This window comes from Cotesia glomerata, linkage group LG2 (assembly GCF_020080835.1).
Source record: "Cotesia glomerata isolate CgM1 linkage group LG2, MPM_Cglom_v2.3, whole genome shotgun sequence".
Lineage (NCBI taxonomy): Eukaryota > Metazoa > Arthropoda > Insecta > Hymenoptera > Braconidae > Cotesia > Cotesia glomerata.
Window position 1 is genome coordinate 6,629,613 of NC_058159.1, and position 25,505 is coordinate 6,655,117.

Below are 25,505 nucleotides of genomic sequence, written 5' to 3' on the forward strand. Positions count from 1 at the left end.
TAATAATAATTTTTTATAAACTTTTTTTTTTTTATACAAGTCACTAATTTGACTAGACTTGTTTACAACTGATAAGTTTGACGTTAAAAATAATATTTTTTTTAATCATTTCAATAAATGTTTAATTTATGTTATTAAATATTTATATTTATATACTTAATTGTTAAATAAATTCAAATATTTATTTAACATCAGAATTACCTTTTGATGAATTATAAATTATATTATTTTAACTAAATATTTCAATTACATGAAAATGATAAAATAATTCTGCGGAAAATTATCAAGTATTTTTAATGAATAATCACAACAATATAATAAAAAAAAGTCATTTATTACAACGTATAAAAAGGAATCATAACTAATATTTCTTTACTCTAACATTATTAATCATAAGAATACTTACTTAGAATAATATTACTTTTCTAATTATATCTTAGAAATTAATTCAATCTATTTTAAAAAAAGTCCGTGCACTTTGATTAATTAAATTTTTCGATAAATCTTGTTTCATATACAGGTCAATTTAGAATACATTACAGTAGTTTACTTAAATAAAAATCCTTTAATCAGCTTTATCCCACATCTAATCAGAATGTTCCTAATAAAATAATTACCAGAAGAAAACAAAACTTATACAAAAAACAATTTTGTTCGTTCTATAGTTCTGCGAATAAATAAATAATCATATTATTAAACAATATATATTTAAAGTAATGAATGATAACTAATGATTAAATATTTATTCATCTTCCATCATTGAAAACCGAGGCGGTGATTTCCACACAGCACTCGAGGTCCTCTTCATCCGATCCTTCTTAACTCCCACAAAAAGCTCTGACAAATCCGGCGTGCATTTTTTAGCTCCAAAGAATTTTAAAACATTATTTATCGGAATGTACTGTTGCAGTTCCAATTGTAAATTACGAATTCCGGCTGTAAAAAAAATATTAGTTAATAACCAGTTATAAAAAAAAAAAAAATAAAAAAACTTGGCTGTGTTACAGGCCTACTCATAAAATCTGTATTCACATCATGTAATGACATCTGTACTCAGATATATTTTGATTCTAATTCATTTTTATTCAGATACAATTTGATTCATTTAAATCTCTACGCCAATTTAACTTTACTAAATAACACTCATATTTACCTAGAACTCTTAACAGTTGCAATTCTACTCAAATATAACAGTAGTCACCTTCAAGCCTGCTCAGTTTCGTTTATATTTATTTTTAATTCTATTTACTAAAATTATCGCTCAGTTACATATCGACGGTCTAATTAGCAATTTGTCTAACTCCTTATTTTTTAGAGGGTGATTTTTTAACATTTTGATGTAGCAATAATCCAATTATAAATTATTTGAATGATTTAAACCTAAATATTGTAACTCTATTAGATATTAATTGGTTTTTTAAAGTGATAATAAATTTTGAACTAATTGTTTTTTTCGTACAAATAGAAGATTCTCTAAAATGGAGTTAGACTGAGTTAGAATGAGGAGCTGATTTTCAAAAGGGTATCTTTTCATATTTTAAAAGACCAGTTTTCTGAACTTTTAAATATTAATTACTTCGAGAATTATAAAGATTTATAAATGAAAATCGAATAGTATCTTCATAACCGTGCTATCACTTTATAGATAAATTAAAAAAAGTTCGATACAAATATTTATAATTGAAGATAATCAGTTTTTTTGTCTCGATTAATCAAAAATGAAAAGATACCCTTTTGAAACTCAGCTCCTCATATTTATTCATAAAAAAAATATAATCAATTATATATGTAATCAGTGATCACTGACAACTGTACTCAAGATCAACTGATTGAGAAATTTCTATTTTATAAATTAACCATACATATGAGTGTAGAGTTGATCGTGAGTACAGTTGTTAGTGATCACATATGTAATTGATTCAATTTTTCTATGAATGAATATGTAACTGAGCGATAATTTCAGTGAATAGAGTTAAAAATGAATATAAACGAAACAGCAGGTTTGAAGGTGAGTCTACTTATTTAACTATGAATTATTAAATAATTTCGAAACTTTTTGCAAGCACTATTATTTTCTATAGTATTACTACTATGGAAGATAATTATGCCCCACTTAAAGAAATTGTAAGCATTATTTTCAAACACTCGATGCTTGCAATTAGGTGGACCTCATATTCTCTGCCGTCCATTTTACGGCCGTAAATAAGTCTACTTATTTAACTATGAATTATGAAATAATTGCGAAATTTTTTGTAAGCACTATTATTGAACGAGCAGGCTTGAAGGTGATTACTGTTATATTTGAGTAGACGGCTGCCCAATTCCAAAATAAAGTAACTGACAATTTAAAAATTTTTCTTATTAAAAAAAAGTTTGCGCGCCAAATTGATAAAAAATTTGATTTATGAATAGAAAATACTTGAATATGAATATTTTTAAGAAAAAATACTTGAAATTAAGCTCTAAAAGTTATAAGAAATGCAGCAATATTAAAAAAAATCAGGTATAAAAATTTTGCAGTTACTGTGTTTTAAAATTGGGCAGCCATAGAGTTGTAACTGTTTAAAGTTTTATGTGAATATGAGTGTTATTTAGTAAAGTTGAATTGGCGTAGAGATTTAAATGAATCAAATTGCATCTGAATAAAAATGTATCCAAGTACAGATGTCGTTACATGATGTGAGTAGAAATTTTATGAGTAGGCCTATAACACAGCCAAAAACTTACCTTGTGCCCAGTAAGGTATAGGATGTTTAGGATTAGATTCGTTATCTGATTCATCATCATCAGGATCACTGTCAATTTTATAAGACGTCGGGGCCTCATGTAGCTGTTGTTGTTGCTGATTCTTCTCCATCTGCATAGCTTTAACTTTAGCTTGATACTGCTGCTTCAATTTAGCATTTTCAGCAGCAGCTGCTTGCTGAGCTCTGAGTTCCGCCTTCTTGCGACGTTCATTCTCCTCTTCTCGTCGCCTCTGTTCAGCGAGTTTCCTTTCAGTTTCTTCAATCTCATGCATCCTCTGCAGGCGCAACTGCTCTTCTTGTCTCTTCTTTTCTTCTTTCTCCTGAGCGCGTTGGAGCTGTGCGAGCCTTTTCTTTTCCGCTTCTTCGCGCATTTTTTCCTGCATTATCAAAGCATGTTTCGCTTTCATTTCTTTCTCCTTCTCCAACCTGAGGCGCTTTTCCTGCTCCAATTTTTCTTGAGCCTCCCTAGCTTTTTTATTCTTGAGCTCTTTCTCCTCCCGCTTGCGTCGTTTCTCTTCAGTTTGCTGTCTCAGCGCCTCTTCCTTCTTGATCCTAGCATCTTCGTCTCGCTGCTTTTTCTCAACCAAGCTGTCGATAGAGCTTGATTTACTCAGTGGTTTCGAGTGGCTCACCGAATCGACTGACGACGCGTGACTCAGATGGCTTGTCTTGGAAGTAGTCGCTGCTTTGGTAGAAGCTGGTAAGACGTGAGCATTGACCGGAGTATGAGCTAAGCGATTCACTGACATTGGCATGTGTAATCGCGCTTTGCTGACCGGAGTCGTCCTCAATTGTTGCTTCTGCGCCAGCTTGTCAGACTTAGCAACTGGTAGGCGCGACTTTTGAGCAGAATTTAGAAGCGCATTCTCTTTTTCATTGTCATCATCACGCTTTTGTTTAGCGATGGCTATTTTTTTGGCTTTAGCCAATGACTTACGAGCGCGAACATCAGCTGGGTTCGGAGTTTTAGGAGCTTTGCTGGCTGCAGTATCAGCAGCGTTTGCCATAGCTCGCGTTTTAGTTCTCGTAACTCTTCCAGTTGTTTGTTCTTTTGTAGGACTTCGTGCTACTTGTTCAAAAGCCTCGACCTTATTCTTTACAGATTGCTTTGCATAAGGACTGAACAGCGCGTTTTGTTTATACTTAAGATCCTTTGTTTTAAGATTTGTCTTAACCGGCGTAGCTAAAACTTCATCTTCAGAGTCTTCGGTTTCACTCACTACAGCGGCTTTTAATTTTCTGAATTTTTTGGTTGTGGACTTGGATGAATTGACAGCTTTAATGCGTTCCGGCGAAGACTCGTCGTCAGTAATAAGCTCATCAACTTCTGAATGAACGATATTAGATTTTAACGACGACGTTTTCTTACGAAATTCATTCTTTGATAACAGTACTGTTGGCACCATTTCACCGGAAGTTGATGGCAGAGAATTTTTACTCAAAGTGACAGTTTGATTCATTTTATCCAACACTACTGTCACGTTCATCATTTTTCTGTCAATGGTCATGGTGCTATTGGGATTCATCGTTGAATTCATCGGCAGCATTTTGCTACCAATAGCATCTTCATACATTGACGCTTCAGTGATAAGAGTGTTGTCTTGTTCACCAATACTCTTATCAGCTGGTGGCTCTGGTACAGAAATTTTTGTAGATCGAGTTTCGCGCGGAGGACTCATCATTTCAACATCGCTTACATTTTTATTATTATTATCCCCTTCGTTCAGCTCAATTGTTGAAGATATTCGCTCGACTTTGATAGTAACTTTCTCCATCAGTTTGTGACTCTTTTTCTCGATTTTTGATTGCTTGGATGGTCTCTTTAACTCTTCGTCATCAGATCCACTAACAGGTTGTTTCGCCCGCTTGCCTCGAGTCGTTCGGGGTTTCTGTTAATAAAACACAAATCTATATTATTAAGAGAATAAGAAAAAATTTGTGGCTAGTGTATTTATATGATAAAATGGGTTTTTATGGTTGAATTTGGTATCGTTGGAAAAGTCTTGACTTGGAGTTGTGCCTTTTCATGGTTTCATATAATTCTCACCAATAGTCGATTTATAATGATAAGTATTTAGGCTGCATTAGAAAATGCTCTATCTCTAGATACATAATTAAGAAATGACCCTGTATCTCGTGAACTATTGATATTTTTAAAAATATAAGCTCATCCCGATGTTACACTCATCAAGACCTTTCATTTAAGTACCCACATCAATTTTTCATATATTTATATATATTATATATATATATATGAATATATAAAAATATATCAAAAATGCATGTGGGTACTTAAATGAAAGCTCTTAATAAGTGTAACAACGGGATGAGCTTATATCTTTAAAAATGTCAATAGTTAAAAAAGTACGGTGCAATTTAACATAATTAAGAAATGACATTGTATCTTGTGAACTATTGACATTTTTAAAGATATAAGCTCATCCTGATGTTACACTCATCAAGACCTTTCATTTAAGTACCCACATCAATTTTTTATATATTTTATATATTTATATATATGAATATATGAAAAATATATCAAAAATGCATGTGGGTACTTAAATGAAAGTTCTTGGTGAGTGTAACATCGGGATGAGCTTATATCTTTAAAAACGTCAATAATTAAAGAATTACAGTTTAAGTTTATGAAAGTCATTATTTAATAAAGCAAAATTTTATTTATTTATAGTTCACAAGTCACGGCAGTCACATAGTGACTACAAGGTTGCTAGTTTATAATTATTATAAATTAAAATATTTATTTAATATATAAAAGTAATACTTACCACTACTACTTCCATGACATCTTCATCGTTAGACGGTCTGCGTAGTTTAGCATTAAGCGTTATAGATTGCTGTTTTTTTATTTTTTCATTAGCCTTGACGGAAGCACCGCGTCGAGACCTAGGAACGACTACTTCTTCTTCTTCCTCCTTGTTTGGTTCTTCATCATCGGTCTTCGCTGGTGTTTCGAGGGTTTTCTTTCCTTCGGGTGAAACTTCTTCGTTCTCCAGAATTGTGTGAATACGTTTACGCTTCGGTGTTTTTGGAAGGAGTCCCGGCCTCTTGTTGGCTATCTGAGTGCCCAAATCTCGAATGAAGTTTACATGGTCTTTGCGTAATTGTTCTATTGTTGCCAAGCCAGCTAAAAATGTCTGATGAAAACCGTTCAAGTCATTTAAGACCATATTTAAGCCTGCTTCCTTGGCGGAACGATCCATCTTGCTGCTGAAAAATTGAATTAAATATATTTTATTTTTAAACAATGCATTGAACCCTACAGCAAAGCCATTAAGCGGGTTCCATTAGAAAAAAAAATAACATTTACATTATGTTTAATAATAGTACTTATAAATAATAGTAATAGTAATGTCCGTATTTAGTTTAACAAGTAAGTACATAAAGTGCTCTCAGTCTGACTCAGTCTCTATTTGATAGACACAGTTTCGAGAAACGATCAACATTGTTTATCTGATAAACATCAAGGCTGTTATCAATTTTATAATAATTGTTAATAATAATAAAATTAGCCGACATTTTTGATTTTTTTATTTTGCTTAATTTATTAAATTATAACTAAAAAATATTTTTTTTAAATTGCACTTTTAGTTTTTGAAGTTTTTAACAAATGAAAAAATTTTTTTTTCAATTTTTTTGTAATAATTCTTTAATAAACAAAATTATAAAATTTTTTAGATGTCGGCTAACTTAATTATCATAAATTGTTAAATATTAGCAAATTATTATTTTTATTTCGGTAAAAAAAATTTAATAGCTACTCTAATAAATATTTATAAACATTTATCACTATTACACTGATGGGTAATAAATAAATTATATAATTACAACAACTAATTAAAAATATATACAGTTTTGATAATTATTTTTTTCTTGATACTTTTTTAATTTTTTCTTTTTATTTAGTGAAAATTAAATTAGCTGACATCGGAAAATTTTTATAATTTTTTTTAATGATTTTAAAAAATTAAAAAAAAAAATTTGATGAGTAAAAAATCTGAAAAATTCTAAATGAAATTTTTTAAAAATATTTTTTCATTTATAATTTTCAAACGTGCTATTTTCAGAGTCACTGTAAATAAAAAATTTCAACCATCTTGAATTGCCGGGAAACGAAGAATGAAAGTTTGAAAGAAATAAATAAATGAAATTAAAAATTAATAAACTCACCGAGATAACTCTTTACTCCTTGTGTAATCCAAAAGTCGACATCAATTAATATTCACTATGCTGATAATAGTTGTATTTATCCAGTAAATAAATCTAAATCTAAACTTATACATTAACCTTTAATCGACTAAAATAACTGACACGGATGAAAGAAGTTAATAAATAAACAGTCGATAATAACTAAACAAAAATTATATATATTTTTTGAAACACTAAATTTTAATAAAAAATAAGGCTTAATAATAATAAACTCAATGAAATTATAATTTTAATATAACTAATAAAATAAAAAGACGCGCTAAACAAACTGTCGAGCACCAAGCCACACCAGTCCAGCCAGTATGTATAAACCAGTGAGTGCAAGAGGGGAAGGCTCCAATTGGGGGCAATGAAAAGGGTACATGAGTTTTAGCGCCTCCAATATTTGCGTCTAGTTATGAAAACGAAATAATACCGTAGAATCTTTTTTTTATTTTAATTTAATAAAAGATTTTTGAATAATAAAAAAATGTTAACAACAATAATAATAATAGTAAAATATATGTAATTAATAAAAATACTTTATCGGTTTTTAACGCATATTTTGAATCTCCATGACAGTTATTCAGTTCTTGGATACAGCTACCAGATGGCGTATGAGTAGAATTCTAAATAACCTTCCCCTCCACACGTCTCGACTTGACAGTTAAAATTTTAAAATTTTTAGTTATAATGAATTTAAGGTAAAAGCCCCAATTATTGACGGGGGTCTAAATATTGACATCCTAAATTATTTTTAAATATATTACATTATCTGTAATAAGAATAACGATCAAATAAATTTTTATTAAATTCTAATTAATTAAAAAATTGAAAAAAATCACATTCAGTTCAAAATATTAAATATTAATTATTAAAAAAAAATAAAGTTAGCACCAGTTCATCAAATCAGCTTACGAGCGTCTATTTTCTTAACAACTTTGGTTAGAAAAGCATTTTTTTTAACTGCCGAGTTTAAATTAATTTTTTCATGTAATTATATGATCTATTTTTTTTTTTAATTAACAATATATGAAATATTTATAAAATTAAATAATCGAAATTAATTATATGCTTTATGATATTTAAATAATGGGAGTCAATAACTAGTTCATAATTTTTATGGTGAATCCCATATTGACAGCCAGTCGACACCGCTACGACGCCTTTTTTTTTTAAGTATAAAATACGTTATATACGCGATTATATTCAAGGCTTTTAACTGTCAAATAACTCGGCGTGTTTTAGTGTTAAATAAGTTTTTAAATAAATTGTTATATTTTTCATAATAATTATTCATTCATAGAAATTATTATTAATTAACTTTAATAATACTGATTACTTTATATCAAGTTTTTGATAAATAACAATATAACCAAATGATTCGACGCATGTGCAGTAGGGGCGTCAATAATTGGGGTTACAGTACGTCAATAATTAGATCAATCAGTTTTTTAACCCGTCAATAATTGGTGTATCCAGATCATATATTTAATTATTTAAAATTAATTAGTAAATATCACTGACTATCATTTTAAAAAAAGAAATTGATTAGTTAAAACATTACTGAAGACATTACCTCAAACAAAATTCATCGATATTTATATTTGATTGCTTAAAAAAAATGAAATCATAACTTTGTCTCTTATAGCGTCAATAATTGGGGCTTTTACCTTAGTTATAAATTTTTGTAACAAATAATTTATAGCAAAAACAAAAAGATATAAAATTGCCATGTAGAAATTTTAATTAATAAAAAATGCAATTCTTAAATAAATAAATTTTTGGAAAAAATTTTTTTGCTAAGTAAAATTAAAAAATGGTCAGCTGACTGATAAATTTAATGTGATAATTTAATTTTAACACGACATAAAACTTGTTGTTCGCATTTCTCAACTAAGTAACTAATAATTTATAATTTATCTTGATACCATTTTCAATTAACATTTATGAATAACGTAAATATTCATTGATATATATAATTGACTTATCTTAATGTTAATTAAATAATAATTACCAGTGATTAAAACTAACAGCAAATGAAAATTAACTTGGCAGATATTTAATCATTTTAAAAATTTATGTAACAAATAAATTATGGCAAAAAAATTGATGTTTAGAAATTTAAAAAAATAAAAAATGCAATTTTTTGAAAATAACTTTTTAGAACAAATTTTTTTGTTTGAAAATTAATGTAGCAAATATTTAATAATAATACTTTAATTCTTAGTAATAATAATAATAATAAAGTTAGCTGACGTTTTAAATTTTTTGTAATTTTTTTCATTTATTAAATTACGACTAAAAAATACTTTTTTAAAATTGCATTTATAGTTTTTAAATGTTTTTACAAATGAAAATTTTTTTTATTTTTCTGATAATTATTTCAATAAAAAAAAAAAAATATAAAAATTTTTAGATGTCGGCTAACTTAATTTTCATAAATATTTAATAATTAAAAAAATTTTTGTAACAAATAAATTATGGCAAAAAAAAAATTAGAAAAAAAATAGACATTTAAAAATTGAAAAAAATTAAGAATGTAATTTTTTAAAAATAATTTTAGAACAAATTTTTTTGTTAAATAAAATAAAAAAATACTCAAGTGACTGCTAACTTTAAAGTGATTAATAACAGTGAGAAGAAATAAAAAAAAAGATGTGAGATTTTTCAATATATTTTATTTGTATGGACAATTTCGGAGCATAGTGCACAATATATTTTATTAATATATAATAATAATAATAATAATAATAATAATAATCATAATAATAATAATAAGAATAATAATTATAATCATAATAATAATAATAATAATAATAAAATGTCTGGGAAGGGAGTCAGAGTACATGGTCTGGATCTGAACACAATATCTTACAACATAACGACGACTGTCTGTATTCTGTATTTGCTTCTGTACGTTATTGTTATTGTTATTAATTTCTCTCCATTAATTCTTATATATTTCGAGTAATTATATAAAGCACATTAACTATGATTTCATTCTAAAAAAAGAAACAAAGGAGATAAATTAGCGAAGTCAATAATATTATTATCATTATAATATATTTTTCAGTCAGTTACGATTTGAATAATTGGTATTTATTTAATTACAATCCCCAGGTTAAGTTACCGCAATTATTTAAATATTTATATATAAATGGAATATTCGTTATTTAACTTTATATTTTTCTAATTACATTTCAATTTATTACAAGGGATACGCTGTTATTATTATTTATTAATTACCTCTAATAACGTTCGTAGGTACAATAAGGCTCGATGCGGGTGTAACCGAATAAAAATAGCTAAATATCATCCAATCACTCGTTTATTAACTCAGTAGCTCGTTACTTATTACTTTTATTAACAATCTATTATTTATTAAAAGCAAATACATTGTACAGCCTATACAATTTCCGGAATAATTTAAAAATCCTTTTTTTTTGGTAAAACTCGGAGATCAGGGCAGGGTCCAGGTACTTAGGCTATCTGTATATTTTCCATAAAAAGCTTACTTATTTTTTTTTTTTTAATTACTCCGTTTTAAATAAAACGTTAATTTGTAATGTTAATAAAAGCAAATTTAAGTTGTTAATATTTTAAAAGGTTTGTTTTTTTAACTTTGTTTTATAAAAATCACAGCACAGCACCAGCAATATTTTGTTAAAAGCCTACCCTTTTTCTCCGGTTGACCTCATTAAAACTGAGGCGTTTTACTCGTTATTAAAGTTTCTGATAATTATGCAATTAATTTTTGATTTGGCATTTGCGACACTATGCAGTCCAATAAAAAACTCTGCGCATCCTGGTACAGGATACACAAAGCGTTCATACACTTGTCATTTCGCAATGGCAATTATAGTAAAATAAAATCATAATAAAATAATACAATATAATAATCATATAATTATAATATTATTACAATTAATTATTATTACAATAATAGTTATCCTAGTATTATGTATTCACCTAAATTTAGTTGTATATATATATATATATATATATATATATATATTTATTATTTTTTTTTCATTAATAATACGTTGATTTTTTTGTTATTTTTATTCAATTTTTTGTCACTACTTAATTCTTTGCCTCTCTGGTCTTATTTTATTTTATTTTTAAAACCTACTATCGCATCACTAGCTAGTTATATTTTCATATTTTTTTTTCTTCATTATTTAGTAAACAAATAGCGTTCTACTTTTCGATTTACATTTTTATACTTAATAATAACGCATCTTAATTATTTAGAATCATTATTTCTTCCTTAAGAAGTATCCACGCATACTCTCTAATTTTTTTTTTTTATTTATAGGTTCTTACTCGCTAGTCACGTTAATATTACATTGTATTTATATTTATATTTATATATATCTTCATATTTATGTATAATAAATTTTCTAGAGATAAATTTATCCATTAAAATTAACGCAGTTACTAAAAAATGAAATAAAACGTATGCCAGTTATTATCTTTACAGTTAAATACATATCGGACAGCGAATTATGGTTATATTATAATCTATAATCACAATCACAATTACTCTTAATCATTCATATCCATTTACATACATAAAAAAATTCATACATTACATACGTTATTAAATTATCATACATTTTAAAAGATATTCCATCAATTATTTAATAATTATTAATTATTAATTATCAATACGCTTAATATTAAATATTTGTGTAACTCACGTAAAAAAGTGTCTGATCGTGAGCATTTCAGTCTACCAAGACTTGAAAAAAAGCAAGTCGTTAATCACCGTTGAGACTTTGTTCTTTACTCTTTACTTTTTTTTTTATTTAAAGTTTATTATTTTATTTTAAAATAATTGCAGATCACTTCATCAACGTATAGCTTTTTCCCCGTTTTTATTCTCAAAAAAAAATTAAAAAGGATTTTTTTATAATTGTTAATTATTTTTTATTTTTTGTTTTAAGTTACGTGAAGTGTCTGCGAGATATTATACAGAGTAATACGTCTCTCATTACAGTAATAATTTGCACAGGTGAATAATACATACTACGGGTAGTACCATTTGTTACATGATCCCTAAAATTATTATTATGATTATTATTATTATTATTATTATTATTATTATGATTATTAATTATTAATTATTCATACAAATATGTATAAGTATTTAATTTTTTTCTTAAACTAATTTTAATTACAATATTTACAATTGGGGAGCAATAATATTGTCTCCAGGCGAGGTTGCCGGAACCCAGTCCTTTCTAAAATAATTATTTACCATTATTATTACATTGAACGTTCTTTATTCTCTTTATTTATTAAAAGTCAACTATAAAAACTTATATTTTTAAATGATCGTTAATCACAGTCGATTAATGACGCTAACTTAGAAAAATAAAATAGTAATTGATAAAAGAGATAAAAGTGTTGCTAAAAAAATATCAATTAATAAAAAAATCTAAGTTACACAAATATTTATTACTTATAATTCATAATTAATTATTAATTACTAATTATTAATTATTAATTAAATTACGGGTCGATAAAAACAGGGTGCTTTGGAATTTAGCATGGTCCCCCTCTAAATTGGACTTTGAAAAGTAAATGCCAGAGCCAAAAGCCTTTTTTATTTTATATTCATTAATTATTCATTATTTTATACTTTATTTATAATTATAATTGTTGCTAATTAATCATCGGGTTAAGTAATACCGCCAGCTTATGCCGAGCTGCATATCGAGATCTTTATCAGCCGGTTTGTTCTTCTCGTGGAAGCAACCGTTTATTTTCTTTTTTATTATCCGTATAATATTAGCATTTTAATGAAAAAAATATATATATATTTATATATATATATATATATATATATTTGTTTAATGGCTAACTAATAATCGTCCCACATACGTATACCTTTGGAGTTGTCCCGGACTAGGATGATAATTCCGCATTTTTTTTTTTTTTATTTACAATTTTATTTAATGTTTACTGCATTCTTTTTTTAATTTTTTCCATTTATCAATTTATAATTTACAATTAAAAATTTATAATAGTGAAATTGTTATAAAAAATTATTAAATTTTAAAAATTATTTCTTATTGAAATTTAAAAATTGTCTTGCAATTTTTTCAAATCATTTTTCAGATAAAAAAGTAAATTATAAAATTTTAAAATAATAAATAAAAATAAGGATGCAGTGTGTGCATTGATGGTGAATTGATACAATAATTGTCAGCGATAGTGAAAATAATAACAATGAAGATAAATGATAATGATGATTATTGCTGGGATCGGTAGTTATGCCTCGGCAATATCATGATGATCCATTGGGTTTAAAGTCCGTCGAACGCAGTACAGTCCTATGGTTGTCTGCCGGGGTTCCCGTGCGAGTGTCCACTACCAGCGGCGGTTGCGGTGGAGTGCGTGTGGTGGGTTTGTGCGGAGTTTCCGGCGGCGGGGCCGGGACCGGGGGCCGCGGGTCACTTGGGCGGGAAGGGCGAGATCACCGAAGCGGCTACTGCGGCAGCCTGCTGACTCGCCAGCACGGCCGCTGCAACATACATACAATTTATATTTACATATATGTTATGTATATAACATCTCACGTTAGTATTATATAGCATTAATGGCTCTTTGTTTTGACCTCGTGCACGACTGCGATCCGACATGCTTTGCCAGTCTCGTTAATCAACACCGAATAACAATTACTATTGCAATTTATGCTATCCTCGCTATAATTATAATTATCATCTATTTTATAATTCTCGTGTAAAATAATTCATTATTTCTTTTTTTTTATTTTATGTTTTTATTAAAAAAAAAAAAAATTGTAAGAAATTTAATTAAATACTTTTGTAATAAAATTTTAGATTCTAATTTAAAGAAATAATTTTTTTTTACACAAATTATTAAAAAATAATTAGGATTAATTTATTTAAAAATTTTTAGGAAATTTAATTAAATATTTTTTTTTTTTAATTTTAGATTCTAATTTAAAGAAATAATTTTTTTTACACAAATTATTAAAAAGTAATTAGTATTAATTTATTTAAAAAATCGTAGAAAATTTAATTAAAGAAAAATTAATTTTATTTTTCTTAAATGTTCTTTTCTTTTTTTTTTTAATTTAAAAATGTTCTTGTTTTAAGAAATAATTTTATTTTACATGAGTTATTAATGATTAATTAAATTGAAATATCGTCAGTCGGCAAGAGGTTTTTATAAAAAAAAAATAAAAAGAAATTAATGATATAAAATAAATAAACTACCAGCGATCCCGCCCGACTCCAGCTCTCAACTTAAAAAAAAAAAAAAATAAATAAATAAAATACGAAAACGCGGTCGGTTGGCCATGACAAGGGTTGAGACACTTGAGGTAATGGTAAGGATAATTATCTGGCAATTATTCATTTCAGAGGAAGATAAAGAGGAATCTTATAGACGATTAAAAGGGATTCTCTAGGAATCCTGGCAGTGAAAGGCTTTTAAAATAATAATAAAATTATTTTCGATTAAAATTTTGTATGAGATTTTTGGAAGACTTCTAAGCTCCCGCTAAACACTTGCGTTATACACATATATATATAATTATAAAATGTATGTAATAAATCCATATGGTAGTTTTGTATTTGATACTTAACTCCCGACAGTTTTCGAGACAACACGAATTATCACAGTCTCAACTACCCTAAGTTTCGATCGCGGTATTAATTATAAATATAATAAGTATCATGCCCTGGTAAAAGTTCAATTCGCGATTTTGTTGTACAATTATCTATCAGTAGTCGCTGATTACGGTTCGCTTGTAAATTTCAATTATTAAAACTCATAAAAGCTTTAACTTTTTCAAAATACCCAATTGCAATAGCCAAAAAAAAATTTATTTTGAATTGATAATAAAAATAAATAAAAAAAACTTAAAGTTATTTAACAAACTATCAATGCAATTGCAATTGACTAGACTTTTTAGAGAGGCCCAAGTTTAAAAATTTTATCTAAATATTATTTTAAATTTTTAAACGGTAAGAAATTAAATTTTATTTTAACAAAATAAAATTTATTAAATTAACCAACTTTTTTCGGCTTACCGTTTAAAAATTAAATAACCTTTTCTGAGATTTAGCAACACTTGGAACGCATTTTATAATAACAATAAAATTATAGTAATAATAATAATAATAATAATAATAATAATAATAATAATGATAATAATATTAACATTGAAGATTTATAACAAGCCTGAACAAAATCGCGTGTTAATTTAGTTAATAAAAATGGGGGCATTGTACCTATCGCGTGCCAGTAAGCAACCATTAATCTCCTCTGTTCTCCTATCGTCAAGGAGTGTCTCAAGTGGTGTACTTAGCATCAGGCGCATTAGATCGGGAATTGTTTGGCCACCAGCATTTATTCACAAAATTTTATTAATAATTTAAAAATAATAAATATTAAATTCAAATTTTTTCAATGATTAATTAATTGAGTTGGAGCCGCGGATCGCCTGAAGCCTTACTGTCAGGGCCTGACAAGTGGCTTACCTCCGTAGGGCGCGGAATACTGTCCGGGTATCAAAGGATAGCCCAGCCCGACGTGGGTGTGATGGTGAGTGTGGACGTGCCTCTGTGGAGGCGGAGATCTGGTGTCTTTTCCGAGGTTCCCGTTACCGTTGTCGCCAGGTCCTTGCTGCTGGGGGTTGTTCGGCTGCTGCTTTCCCTGCTGAGGGCCCTGTCCAGGAGGTGGCCCGGGTCCACCAGCCACCGAGGTCGGAGGACCGCTGGGCGGCCGTGCGGGCGCTGGACCCGCCGACGAGGGACTGCCCGACGCCGCTGAAGTCTTCGGCGTAGGGGATTTCAGAGCTCGCTCCTGGAGCTCGTGGATTTTGTGTGTCGAGTAGTACTGGCTCGCGTGGTGCTGCAGAAGGTCCAGCGCTTTCCCGCCTTGAGGTCTGCTCAGGTCCTCCGGGGCGTGGAACCTCGGCAGGAGGTACGGGTTCCCCGAGAACGGGCCTGGGATCAGCATCGGACTCAGCCCCCGGTACACTGAGTGGTTCGGGTCGAATGGCACTCCGTAGTGCTGGGGAGGCATGTAACTCGGGTGGTGGATGTACGCGTACTGCGAAGTTGGAGGCGGAGGTGGACCCTGGGTTTCCATTGTCGGTTTCACGCCTTCTTGCTTATTTTTCGACTCCTCGCTCTTCCCGAGGTCTTGCGGCTTTTCCTGCTTCGGCTGGTGCTTTGGACTCGGTGGTGGAGGTTTTGACTGCTGAGGAGGCTTCACTGGCTCCTCTTTCCGCCTCTGCTCACCCGGGTACAAGTAATACCTAAAATAAAATTTTTTATTAGATCATTTATTTATTGAAGACATTTTTTTTTAAAGAAAAATTTATTACTGGCTTTTAATTTTATTTAAGGTAAAAGACCTCATTAGTGGCATTTTTTCTTTTAATGAAAAAATCTTCTACTTGGAATAAAAATAATTTTTTTGATCTCAACGTTTTAAAGATTAGAAATAATATATTCATTATTGAAATTAATCATTTCATTAATTGATTAAGTATCAAAATCAAAGATAGTGTCAGTAATGAGGTCTTTTACTCTATATATTTATTTATTTATATATTTATATATTAATTCATTTTCAATGAAATTAAAAAAATTTTTCTCTTAATTAAAATTAATTTTTTTAGGCAAAATAAATATGTAAAAATATTTAATTATAAGGGATTTTATTTTTTTTTTAAATTTTAACTTCTTCACTAAATACACGAAGAAAAAATTATTTTTATGATTAACAATTATCATGAATATATTCTCTTTTCTAAAGAATCGGTTGAATTGATTAAAATAATCTTTATTTTATTCAAACAAAGCTGTTTTTATAATAGCCTATTATAATGATGACAAATATTGATATTCTTTTATCAAAAAATAAATAATTAAAATAGATCATTCTAATAAATTGATCTAAAAGATCTCATGACAAAATTTTTTTTTCTCAATATATAACAAATTATCACAAACAACAAAAAAATATATTTCAATTTAAAAAACTTTATTTATTCCTGCAGCTTACAAAACTTTAAAAATAATATCCCCGATTAAAAATCTACCTTCTGTCATCCTGAACAGGCCCAGGAACCGGTGGCCCTCTCTGATTCTGTGAGCTGTGATAGACATGATAAGGACTCATCTGGCTCTTCATCTCAATGCTCTCTTTAAGAATCTGATGGTTTTCATGCTGCTTGTCCTTGATACTGGACTGCTGCTGCTGAACTTCCTGCTTAATTTTATTCTTCTGCTCGTCCATTCTGTCGACCATCTCCTGCTGCTGAGGCTGCTGGGGCTGCGCAACCGGCTGGGGCTGGTAGGAATACGCAGGAGGAATGTAGGTCCCATAATTACTATAATAATGCGACTGCTGCTGGGGCGGTGGCTGACTGAGCTCCTTCTTCTCCTTCTCGGAGTTCTGCAAGCTGGCCATCAGGGGCATCTGGGGTATATTAAGCGGCTTGATGTCCTGTTTAGGAGTCAAATCACTGGGCTTCTGCTCACCAGGCTTGTCCTGGACACTGGGTACCAGATACGGGGGCTGCCCGTAGTAAGGGAACATTCCATAGTGCTGAGGAACGTGGGTCTGCATCCCAGCCTTGACGTCCTTCTCCTGACCCTGCTTGAGCTTGTCAGCAGACTCGGCCTCGAGCACCGGCGCACCGTCGTCTGAAATATCAGAGTACGCTGGACTCTGGACATCCTCCCTCGCGGAGTCGATGATCGGGGCCTCAAGGGGCGACGGGTGGGGGCTTCCACCCGGGGACTTCCTGGACTTCTTCTTGTACCCCTGAGGCTTCGACGACCTGGGGTCCTTGGACTTGTCCTGCTCAGGCATCAGGGCAGCCGTGGGCTTAACCTTGAACTGGGGCATCTTGGGATGCAGCCCCACGGTGGGATACTGCATGTGCGACTGGACCGGGTGGCCAGAAGGAGGCGTGCTCTGGAGCCCAGGTTGAGGCAATTGATTCGTCAGCCCCTGGAGGCCTGGGTGCTGGTTTAAAGCTTGAAGACCCGGCTGCTGCTGAGGCGGGGCCTGCTGAGGTGGAAGACCGGGCTGGTGGACCATGTGGGCAGGGGCTGGCTGGCCCAACTGCGCCTGAACGGGGTGCTGGACCGGCGGTAACTGGTGAGCGGGCTGCAATTGCGGCTGCAACTGGGGCTGAGGACTCATCAGCTGGCCAGGCTGCATCGGCTGGCCAGTGAGGTTCTGCGGCTGGAGGATCTGGTTCTGCGGCTGGTGCTGCACCACTTGGCTAGGTGGTGGGGGCTGAGGTATATTTATCGGCTGAGGAATGTTTGTCGGTAAGTGCGGCGACGGTACGGGCCTGGGCGACGGACTGGGGTGCGGACTCGGGTGGGGACTGGGACTTTGTGGTGGGGGGTTCGCAGGCGAGACTTGCTGCACCGGGGGCTGTCTGGGACTGGGCGGAACCACCGTCGCTGGAGGAACCGTCGTTGCAGCGGCTGCAGGCGCTGGAAGGTCGTCTTGCCCGAACCTGAGGACTCCAGGCTTGACTATACTCGTTTTGTCGGCGAGAATCGGCGTTGGGGGATCAGCCATGGGGGAGGGGACTCTGGGAGGAGGAGTAGGCGTGGCTGGAGGAAGCGTCGCTGCAGGCGGACTGGAGGCTCTCACTGGAGTACTCTCCGGCTTGTCTACTGGAGATTTGACGGGAGTTGCGGGACTGGGTGCTTCGATGTTGCTCTCGTCGTTCTCGGACATACTGGTGACTCCTTCCTTGGTGTCTTCATCGTCGGCGGAACCGTGGGCGTGGTTCTGGTGGTACTTGAGCCCGTTTTGGTTTTTGTACTTTTTGCTGCAGTTCGGCTCAGGGCACTCGTATAAAACGGGACTCGCGGGTGGAGACCCGCTGGGAGGGGTTTGAGGGGGAGCTCTTCGCTTGCTCTTTTCCTCTTCTTCGGGGCCGCGAGATTTTCGCTTGGCGGCTGGGTCGGGCCGTGGGGGAACAAACGCCGCGGGACTAGGGCTTGCTGCTGGAGATCCTTGGGCGCCTCTTCGGCCTTTTCCGCCGTTCCGGAGCTTGCTGTGCACGGAACTCCGTGTTTCGGTGAAGTTGCTGAGGTCGTTCCCGGGCGTTGCGTTCGCTGCAGCACGGCCTCGTTTGCCTCGGCCTTTTGGGGTCCTCGCGTCCAGGTCGCTCGTTGGAGAATCGCAGAACCGCGGTGGCGCCCAGTCGTGTCTCGTGCAGTCCAATAACGTACCGACGTACGTTTTTCCTCGCCACGTTACATTCACGACTAATACACCTGCAGCAGAAAAATAGGATATCTTAAATAGTAATTGTCAGTTTCGTTTATTTTTGAGGTTTTATTTTTTTATTGGTTGTAATTTTTTGGGGAGGGGCAAAAAAAAGATCATTTTTATTTTTTTAATATTTTATGAAGCTAAAAACTGTTTTAGGTTTAATTGATTCAAGAATTAAAAAGAAAAGTCAGTAAAAAATTAATTATCATTGATGTTTTTTAAAAAAAAAAAAAAAAAAAAAAGTGAATTTTTTACGCCACCTTAATAATTATATTATTTAAATAAATAAAATATATTATCAGCAGTAGCATTACAAATATTTATGCGAATAAATAATATTTATATTTATATTGGTGAATATATTAGTAGAGTATGTTGACAAAAGAAATAAACAAAGTGTTTTATTATTAATAACTTAAAAAAATAAAGCGAGAAAGATGTGTTAATGTTAATAATAACAATTCAAGGTAACAGAGATTCAAAAAAGTAAAATTTATAAATAAAATAAAATATAGTATTGAGGCATTGTGAGAAAAATATATTTTAGCTTATATTAGCTAGCTCTCGTCAATGGTTAGAGAATGACGTCACTGTTGTTTGCCTGAAGATAGAGTGAGAAGTGAAATAACAAAAATAAAAATAAATGAGAAGGATAGAGCGGGTATAATTTGTCCTCGTCTGATTTGTTATTATCGAGCATCTGTTCCCTACTTCTCTTTATAACTCTCTCATAATCTTCACTCAACGTGTGATCAACGAGGCGGATAAATAGCCGTTAATGGTTCACGAGTGTCCATTTACAGAGGTCGAATAAGACACATGAGTACGTATTTAACTCATCATGGCTAGAGAGTTACTTTTTATTCTCACTCTACGATGTTGATTAATCAAATAAAATATTCAATTTTAATTCCTGTCGTCGACTTTCTGTGAGAGATCCTCCAGTTTTTTCACAAATATTTTTTCAAATATATATTCTTCTAAAAAGATAAGAAAATTTTATAAAAAAGATAATAATTTCACTGAAGATCAAAGAAAACTCAAACATTCAAGATAAATCTAACTTTATCCTTAAATAATGTTTGATAGAGTAAATTTATCAAAAAATCAAGATACTTTTTTTGTAGAGCGTTTAATTTCCTAGAAAAAATATTTGTGAAGCTAGTCGGTAATTTTTTTGTGAAGAGATATAATATTCTAAAGTTTTTAAATATTTCTTCTCATGTTTGAGCAAAAAATTAAAACATTTCAATTGAAGAAAAAAAATTTTTTATACGCTCTAATCTTTATAAAGATAAAGATAAATCCTTTTTAACGTAGATGTAGACGAAATAGCTCACCGTAAAGTATTAAAGATAAAAAAAACAATCGACTTAAACTTGTATGCGTTTTTGAATAGCATGAAAGTCCGATTGTACGTCGTGTTCGCCAGTGAACCGCGACGAAGCTCGTGGAATGGGAAACAAATCTCGCCGGAATTTATAGCTGTGGTGGAGAGTCTGCTGGTGTTCAGTAAACTGTGGAGTAAAGTGAAGGTGGTCCTGCGAGGACTGGAGAAGAAGAACCAGAAAGAATCCAGAAGATGATGCTGCAAGATGAAAAAGGAAAAAAGAGAAGAAACTTGAGCTCTTGAGGTAAGGCGAGGGCACGTTTGAGTGCTGAGGAGCTTCAATAGAGCCCAGCCGCCAGTGTATAGACCTCAGCTTCTATCTTCTTCTCTCTGGTGCAGAATTCTTCAGCAAATTTGGCCTTGTCTTGATTAAAACGTTAAATGTCCACGTATTATATTGGAAATGGATCCAACTCTTATCGCTTAAGTCCTGGAGATAATTATTGCAAGTGAATTTGTTTGCTTAGCTGGATAGAATAACAGGGAAGTTTCCGAGCAGAGAGGAGCTTAAAGAACAAGCACAAAATAAAGAACAAGAACAAGATGAAGATGAAGAAGCTAAAGTTTCGAAGGAAAATTCGATGACGAGAACACTTTAAAGAAGCATAAGAGCTTCTACTCCCTTTCATCCTTCTCGACGCTCACAGGGAACCAACTGAGTCAAGAAGGTAGAAGCACCTCCTCGTTTGCTCTCTCTTCTCAGCCTTCTGTGTACTCTGTATCTTTGCTCAGATGAAAGAGAGAGGACAGAGCCGACAGAGACCGAGGGAACCCCGAAAGGATCGATAACGAGCTGCGCTTGCTTGCGAACCCCGGTACCATTCCAAGGGTAGTCCCGAGATATTCCCTACAGATCACCACTTCTATCATCTTCATCAACGTCTGTGATATCGACGGGCTTTCAAACTATGCACCACTACAGCTACCATCTCTTGGTGGTATTGCTACTATGCTGCTAGTCGAGGTGCATTATTATATGAAAAGTTAGTAGTATAAGAGACGTCTTTTATCAGACATCCTGTTTGCAGGACAAGTTCAGGGAATATGCCACATTCTTGGGTGTATTATTTTAATATTTACCTTCTACAAACATCAAACAGAGACTTTTTTTTAGATATTAGTTTTCGACCTTCTGGATTCATTTTTTTTTTTTTTTTTTTTTTATTGCCAAGTTTTATTAATTTTGGCTTGAGTTTAAATTTAGCTTTTTAGTACAAGGAAAAAAAAATTAACTTGAATGAAGAAAAAAATTCTTGAACGAAAAAAAAACAATTTTGAATAGTTTAATTGTCTTGAATTAAGACGAAAAAATCTTGAAACAAGTAAAATTTTTTAGTTTAAGAATTTTTTACTCAAATTAAGAAAATGGAATTCTTCAAAATTATTTACTTGATTCAAATAAATTTTTTTTTCTGTGTAATTTTACATCAGAATTTTTTGGTAATTATGTTAACGACTTTTGAAAGTGGTTGTAATTTTTTATCTATGTAATTAGGGGAAATATTATTGAAATTCTTTGAAATTAAGCTTTAATAAATTACTTGAAGAAAATTACAGAAGAAATAATTTGTAATAAAAAATAATTATATTTTCAATTGACAAAATATTTAAAAAATATCATCAATTTGAAATATTTACTAAAAAATTTTTAGGCATTTAAAATAAAGTCTCTTAACTTATTAGAATAAATTTTATCCAGCCATGGACTAGAAAAAAAATAAGAATGTTTTTTAAGGGCAATAAAAGTTTAAAAATAAATTTTATTCAGTTGAATAGCGGGTATAAAATGTAATACCGAGTCATAAAGAATCTCATGAATTTGTCGGCTATTAAATCCTAATTGAAAGTTGGCACGAATGGTGAATCTGCGAAAACTGACGAACATGATGAGCGAATTTTTATCATTTCACACTACTCAAGTTTTAAACTGAAAATAGAAGAGAATAAGTAAAAAAAAAGAAATATAAAAGTTAAGAAAGTGAGAATAAAAAATAAGAGACGGTATTTTTAAAGAAATGAAGACAGAGTTTTCTTATGTATATTATTTCACAAGAATATTTAACATCGCGGCAGATATTATACCAAGCGAACTCGCTTCCATTTGTGTTGAGCAAAATAAAAAAATCTAAAATAAAACGAGTATCGAGCCAGAGATAGGGAAAATTATACGTCGACTCGGAGTTGAAGAAAAAAAGCAACCAGAGATGAAAGAAGGTGGAAGATCGCGTTGGCAAGGGACCGGGTTCTTCATCCCGTCCTGGGGAGGCAATAAAATCCTGGAGAATGATGCCCAGAAGACAGATTGCCTGCTATTCAATTGAGATTCGATGGATACACGTATATATTTATATATATATGGATGGATTTCCTAATACTCGCATCTGTTTGGACATCCTTGACCTGGCGTATTATTTCTAGCCTATTCCAAAGAAAAAAAGTTGAGAAAAAAAGAAAAAAGTTGCTCAAAAATGATATCATAAGATTTTAAGTTAAACAGTCTTTTATTCTTCGGTTCTTTGTCTCTGTTATTTATCAACTCCGGGTTTGTGTGGTCTTTTGTTAACTAAAATTTAAACTAGTCAAAAGTTGTAAAATAATGTTATTTTAATGTAAGCCATCTGATTAATTATCAAAAGCATTTCATAGTTGAATATATAATCGGTTTCTGTTAAGCCCAAAGGAGCTGCAAGAGGAATAATAATGAAGAGTATGTATATACATATATAATATAGGAGTATATGGTATGTCTAAAACCAATCCCAAGAGATGCTTCGAGAGCTCCAAGACTACAAATTACATGAGTTAAATTATTATATTAAATATTTAAGATAGAAACTTCGAGCAAGACGTTCCTTATCCTCTTACAACTTGCGCTATTGTCTTCTCCTGATAAATTGTTGTTTTTAACTAGTATAACTTTAATAACCGGATTGTTAATTATTAACCGTGGTTAATGATTTATAAATCTATTGTGTTTTGTAGGTAATTATTTTAAGATCATTACTTCATTGCATTGATGAATTGTTCTCTATCTGAAATTTAATCACGCTGTAATTGAAGATAAAGAACAGTGTATATAAAGTTATTCTCTGGTAGTTTAAACTAATTAATTAAATCTCCATTTTGTGAGCTGTAACTTGGGTAATATACTTGCTTTGGAAGTTAATGATACTTTATTTGGGATTTAGGAAACTCATACTTGAATGATAATTTTAGAAAAGAAAATTTGTGAGCTTAGAATTGTAAAATTTTTTATAATTATTTTTTCATTAAGGCTTTGAGTAGTACCACAAACTTTAATTTTTGATAATGGTGGAGTTTAGTAATTATTTAATTATTAATTTTTTTTTGAGATTTAAAAATTAGAAGAATATTGATTTATATTAGATGTAATTACGCAGTTAAGAGAAGAAATATTAAGCAAAAAAAATTTAATTGAAAAGTTTGATTATTTTGAATTGAGAAAAAATTTTTAGTTAAGTAAAATTTACTTGAAACAATAACAATTTCTCAGTTCAAAAATTTTTTTGGTTAATCTGAGATGATTAAACTTTGGAAAATAATCTTTTGTTAAAAAAATTTTGCAATTATTTTCAAGAATAGTTTTAAAAATATTAACAGTAATTTAATAAGTGTAAATTTTTGAATTTTTTGTATTGTGAATTTATCTAAAATTATAAAAGTTGTTTTTGCAATTATAAAAAAAAATTAATATGTAAATTTGATAATATACAAATTGGGAAATTTTTGTTTTTTCAATAAAAATTCAAATAGTATCACCAAGTCTAATTTTTGATAATTAGTAATTTTGAATAACTATTTAATTCAGTTTGTAATGATTAATTATCTTTTCAAACTTTGAAATTACACAAAATTTTAAAAATTTGAGCACTACATTAAATTTGATTGAAAATAATGAAACTGGCTTCTATGACAAATTTCAAACGTCGTTAAAGCTTCATTAGGCGCTTGTAAATCATTCACCAAACAATTGCTGAATATACTATTGTGCTGTTTATTTTTCTAATTAGTTACAGCTGTATCATTTCTAGAAATATTAAAATATATTTTTGATTTATAAATATAAATTTTATAACTTTTACTGTAATAAAAATTTTAATTTTTATAATTAAAAAAAATTTTCATCCAAGCGAGTTTTAATCCCAAAAATTCAATTGTAAAAGCTAGCAGGTTATTCTGAAATAGTTTTAGACAAAGTAATTACAGCTGAATGGGAGGATTTAAGTAAATAGTGCGGATTATGAGATTAAAAATATAATTTTCGGGAATTAATATAATGTATTAAAGATCCAAGAGATAAATTTTAAAGCCGTAATTTAATCAAATATTGATCTATGATAATTTATAAATAATTTTTAATTAATGTAAAAAAACGTTATTGATACATGTGTCGTTGTTAATATTCATTTATTCAAATGACATGCTAATTTGCGTTGTATGTTAATAAATAAATCGTGAAAGGTTTTGATTACCGATACAGACATTTATGATAAATAAATTTAAATGCCAGCGGAGTTAAATTTAATAAGCTACCTAAAAAATAAGTAATGGAAAGTCTGGTGTAAAACATGGATGTCTACACTACTCTGCAATATTAATAATAAAAATAATAATAATAAGGAGTACAGGCAAACAAGAGAGTTTATATTTATTTCTTAAGCGTAAGACGTGGAATGGAATGGATAGGCAAGGAGCTTCAGATAGAAGAAAACGTCAAGTATAAAGCAAAGGGAGATTGAAGCTTTTAGGTACGTCTTGTACTCTCAACAGCAGAGTTAAGAAAATGAATTTCAGGTTTAAATGCATGTGAAAACTTAAAAGGGTTAGAGCTGTTCTATACA

At 31.1% G+C, this 25,505-nt stretch overlaps 2 protein-coding genes across 8 annotated transcripts in view; both read right to left on the reverse strand.

The window, feature by feature from the left end:
- Nucleotides 1-315: 315 nt before the first annotated feature.
- Nucleotides 316-7,283, reverse strand: LOC123258817 (inner centromere protein A-like). The gene is made up of 4 exons (XM_044719047.1): nucleotides 6,936-7,283; nucleotides 5,534-5,975; nucleotides 2,728-4,636; nucleotides 316-936 (listed from the first exon to the last, which is right to left on the reverse strand). Exons 2-4 carry the CDS (start codon nucleotides 5,966-5,968, stop codon nucleotides 743-745), a joined length of 2,538 nt encoding a protein of 845 aa, XP_044574982.1. The 5' UTR covers nucleotides 5,969-5,975; nucleotides 6,936-7,283; the 3' UTR covers nucleotides 316-742.
- Nucleotides 7,284-13,049: 5,766 nt separating this feature from the next.
- The window catches only part of LOC123259379 (zinc finger protein 608-like), a 95,086-nt gene continuing 82,630 nt past the window's right edge, over nucleotides 13,050-25,505 (reverse strand). For 6 of the 7 annotated variants that reach the window (XM_044719835.1, XM_044719832.1, XM_044719837.1 and 3 more), the window contains 3 exons: nucleotides 17,047-19,258; nucleotides 15,476-16,257; nucleotides 13,050-13,488 (listed from right to left, as the gene is read on the reverse strand). In XM_044719835.1, coding sequence (XP_044575770.1) covers nucleotides 13,418-13,488; nucleotides 15,476-16,257; nucleotides 17,047-19,258 — 3,065 coding nt within the window. In that variant the 3' untranslated portion in view covers nucleotides 13,050-13,417. The remainder of the gene's footprint in view (nucleotides 13,489-15,475; nucleotides 16,258-17,046; nucleotides 19,259-25,505) is intronic. The other variant, XM_044719838.1, reaches the window with a different exon arrangement.

Coding starts and splice junctions, on each gene's coding strand:
- LOC123258817 (XM_044719047.1), bottom strand. CDS start 5,968: ATGGATCGTTCCGCCAAGGAAGCAGGCTTAAATATGGTCTTAAATGAC. Junction 4,637..5,533: donor ATGTCATGGAAGTAGTAGTG/GTAAGTATTACT, acceptor TTTTATTAACAG/AAACCCCGAACGACTCGAGG. Junction 937..2,727: donor TATACCTTACTGGGCACAAG/GTAAGTTTTTGG, acceptor TTTTTTTTACAG/CCGGAATTCGTAATTTACAA.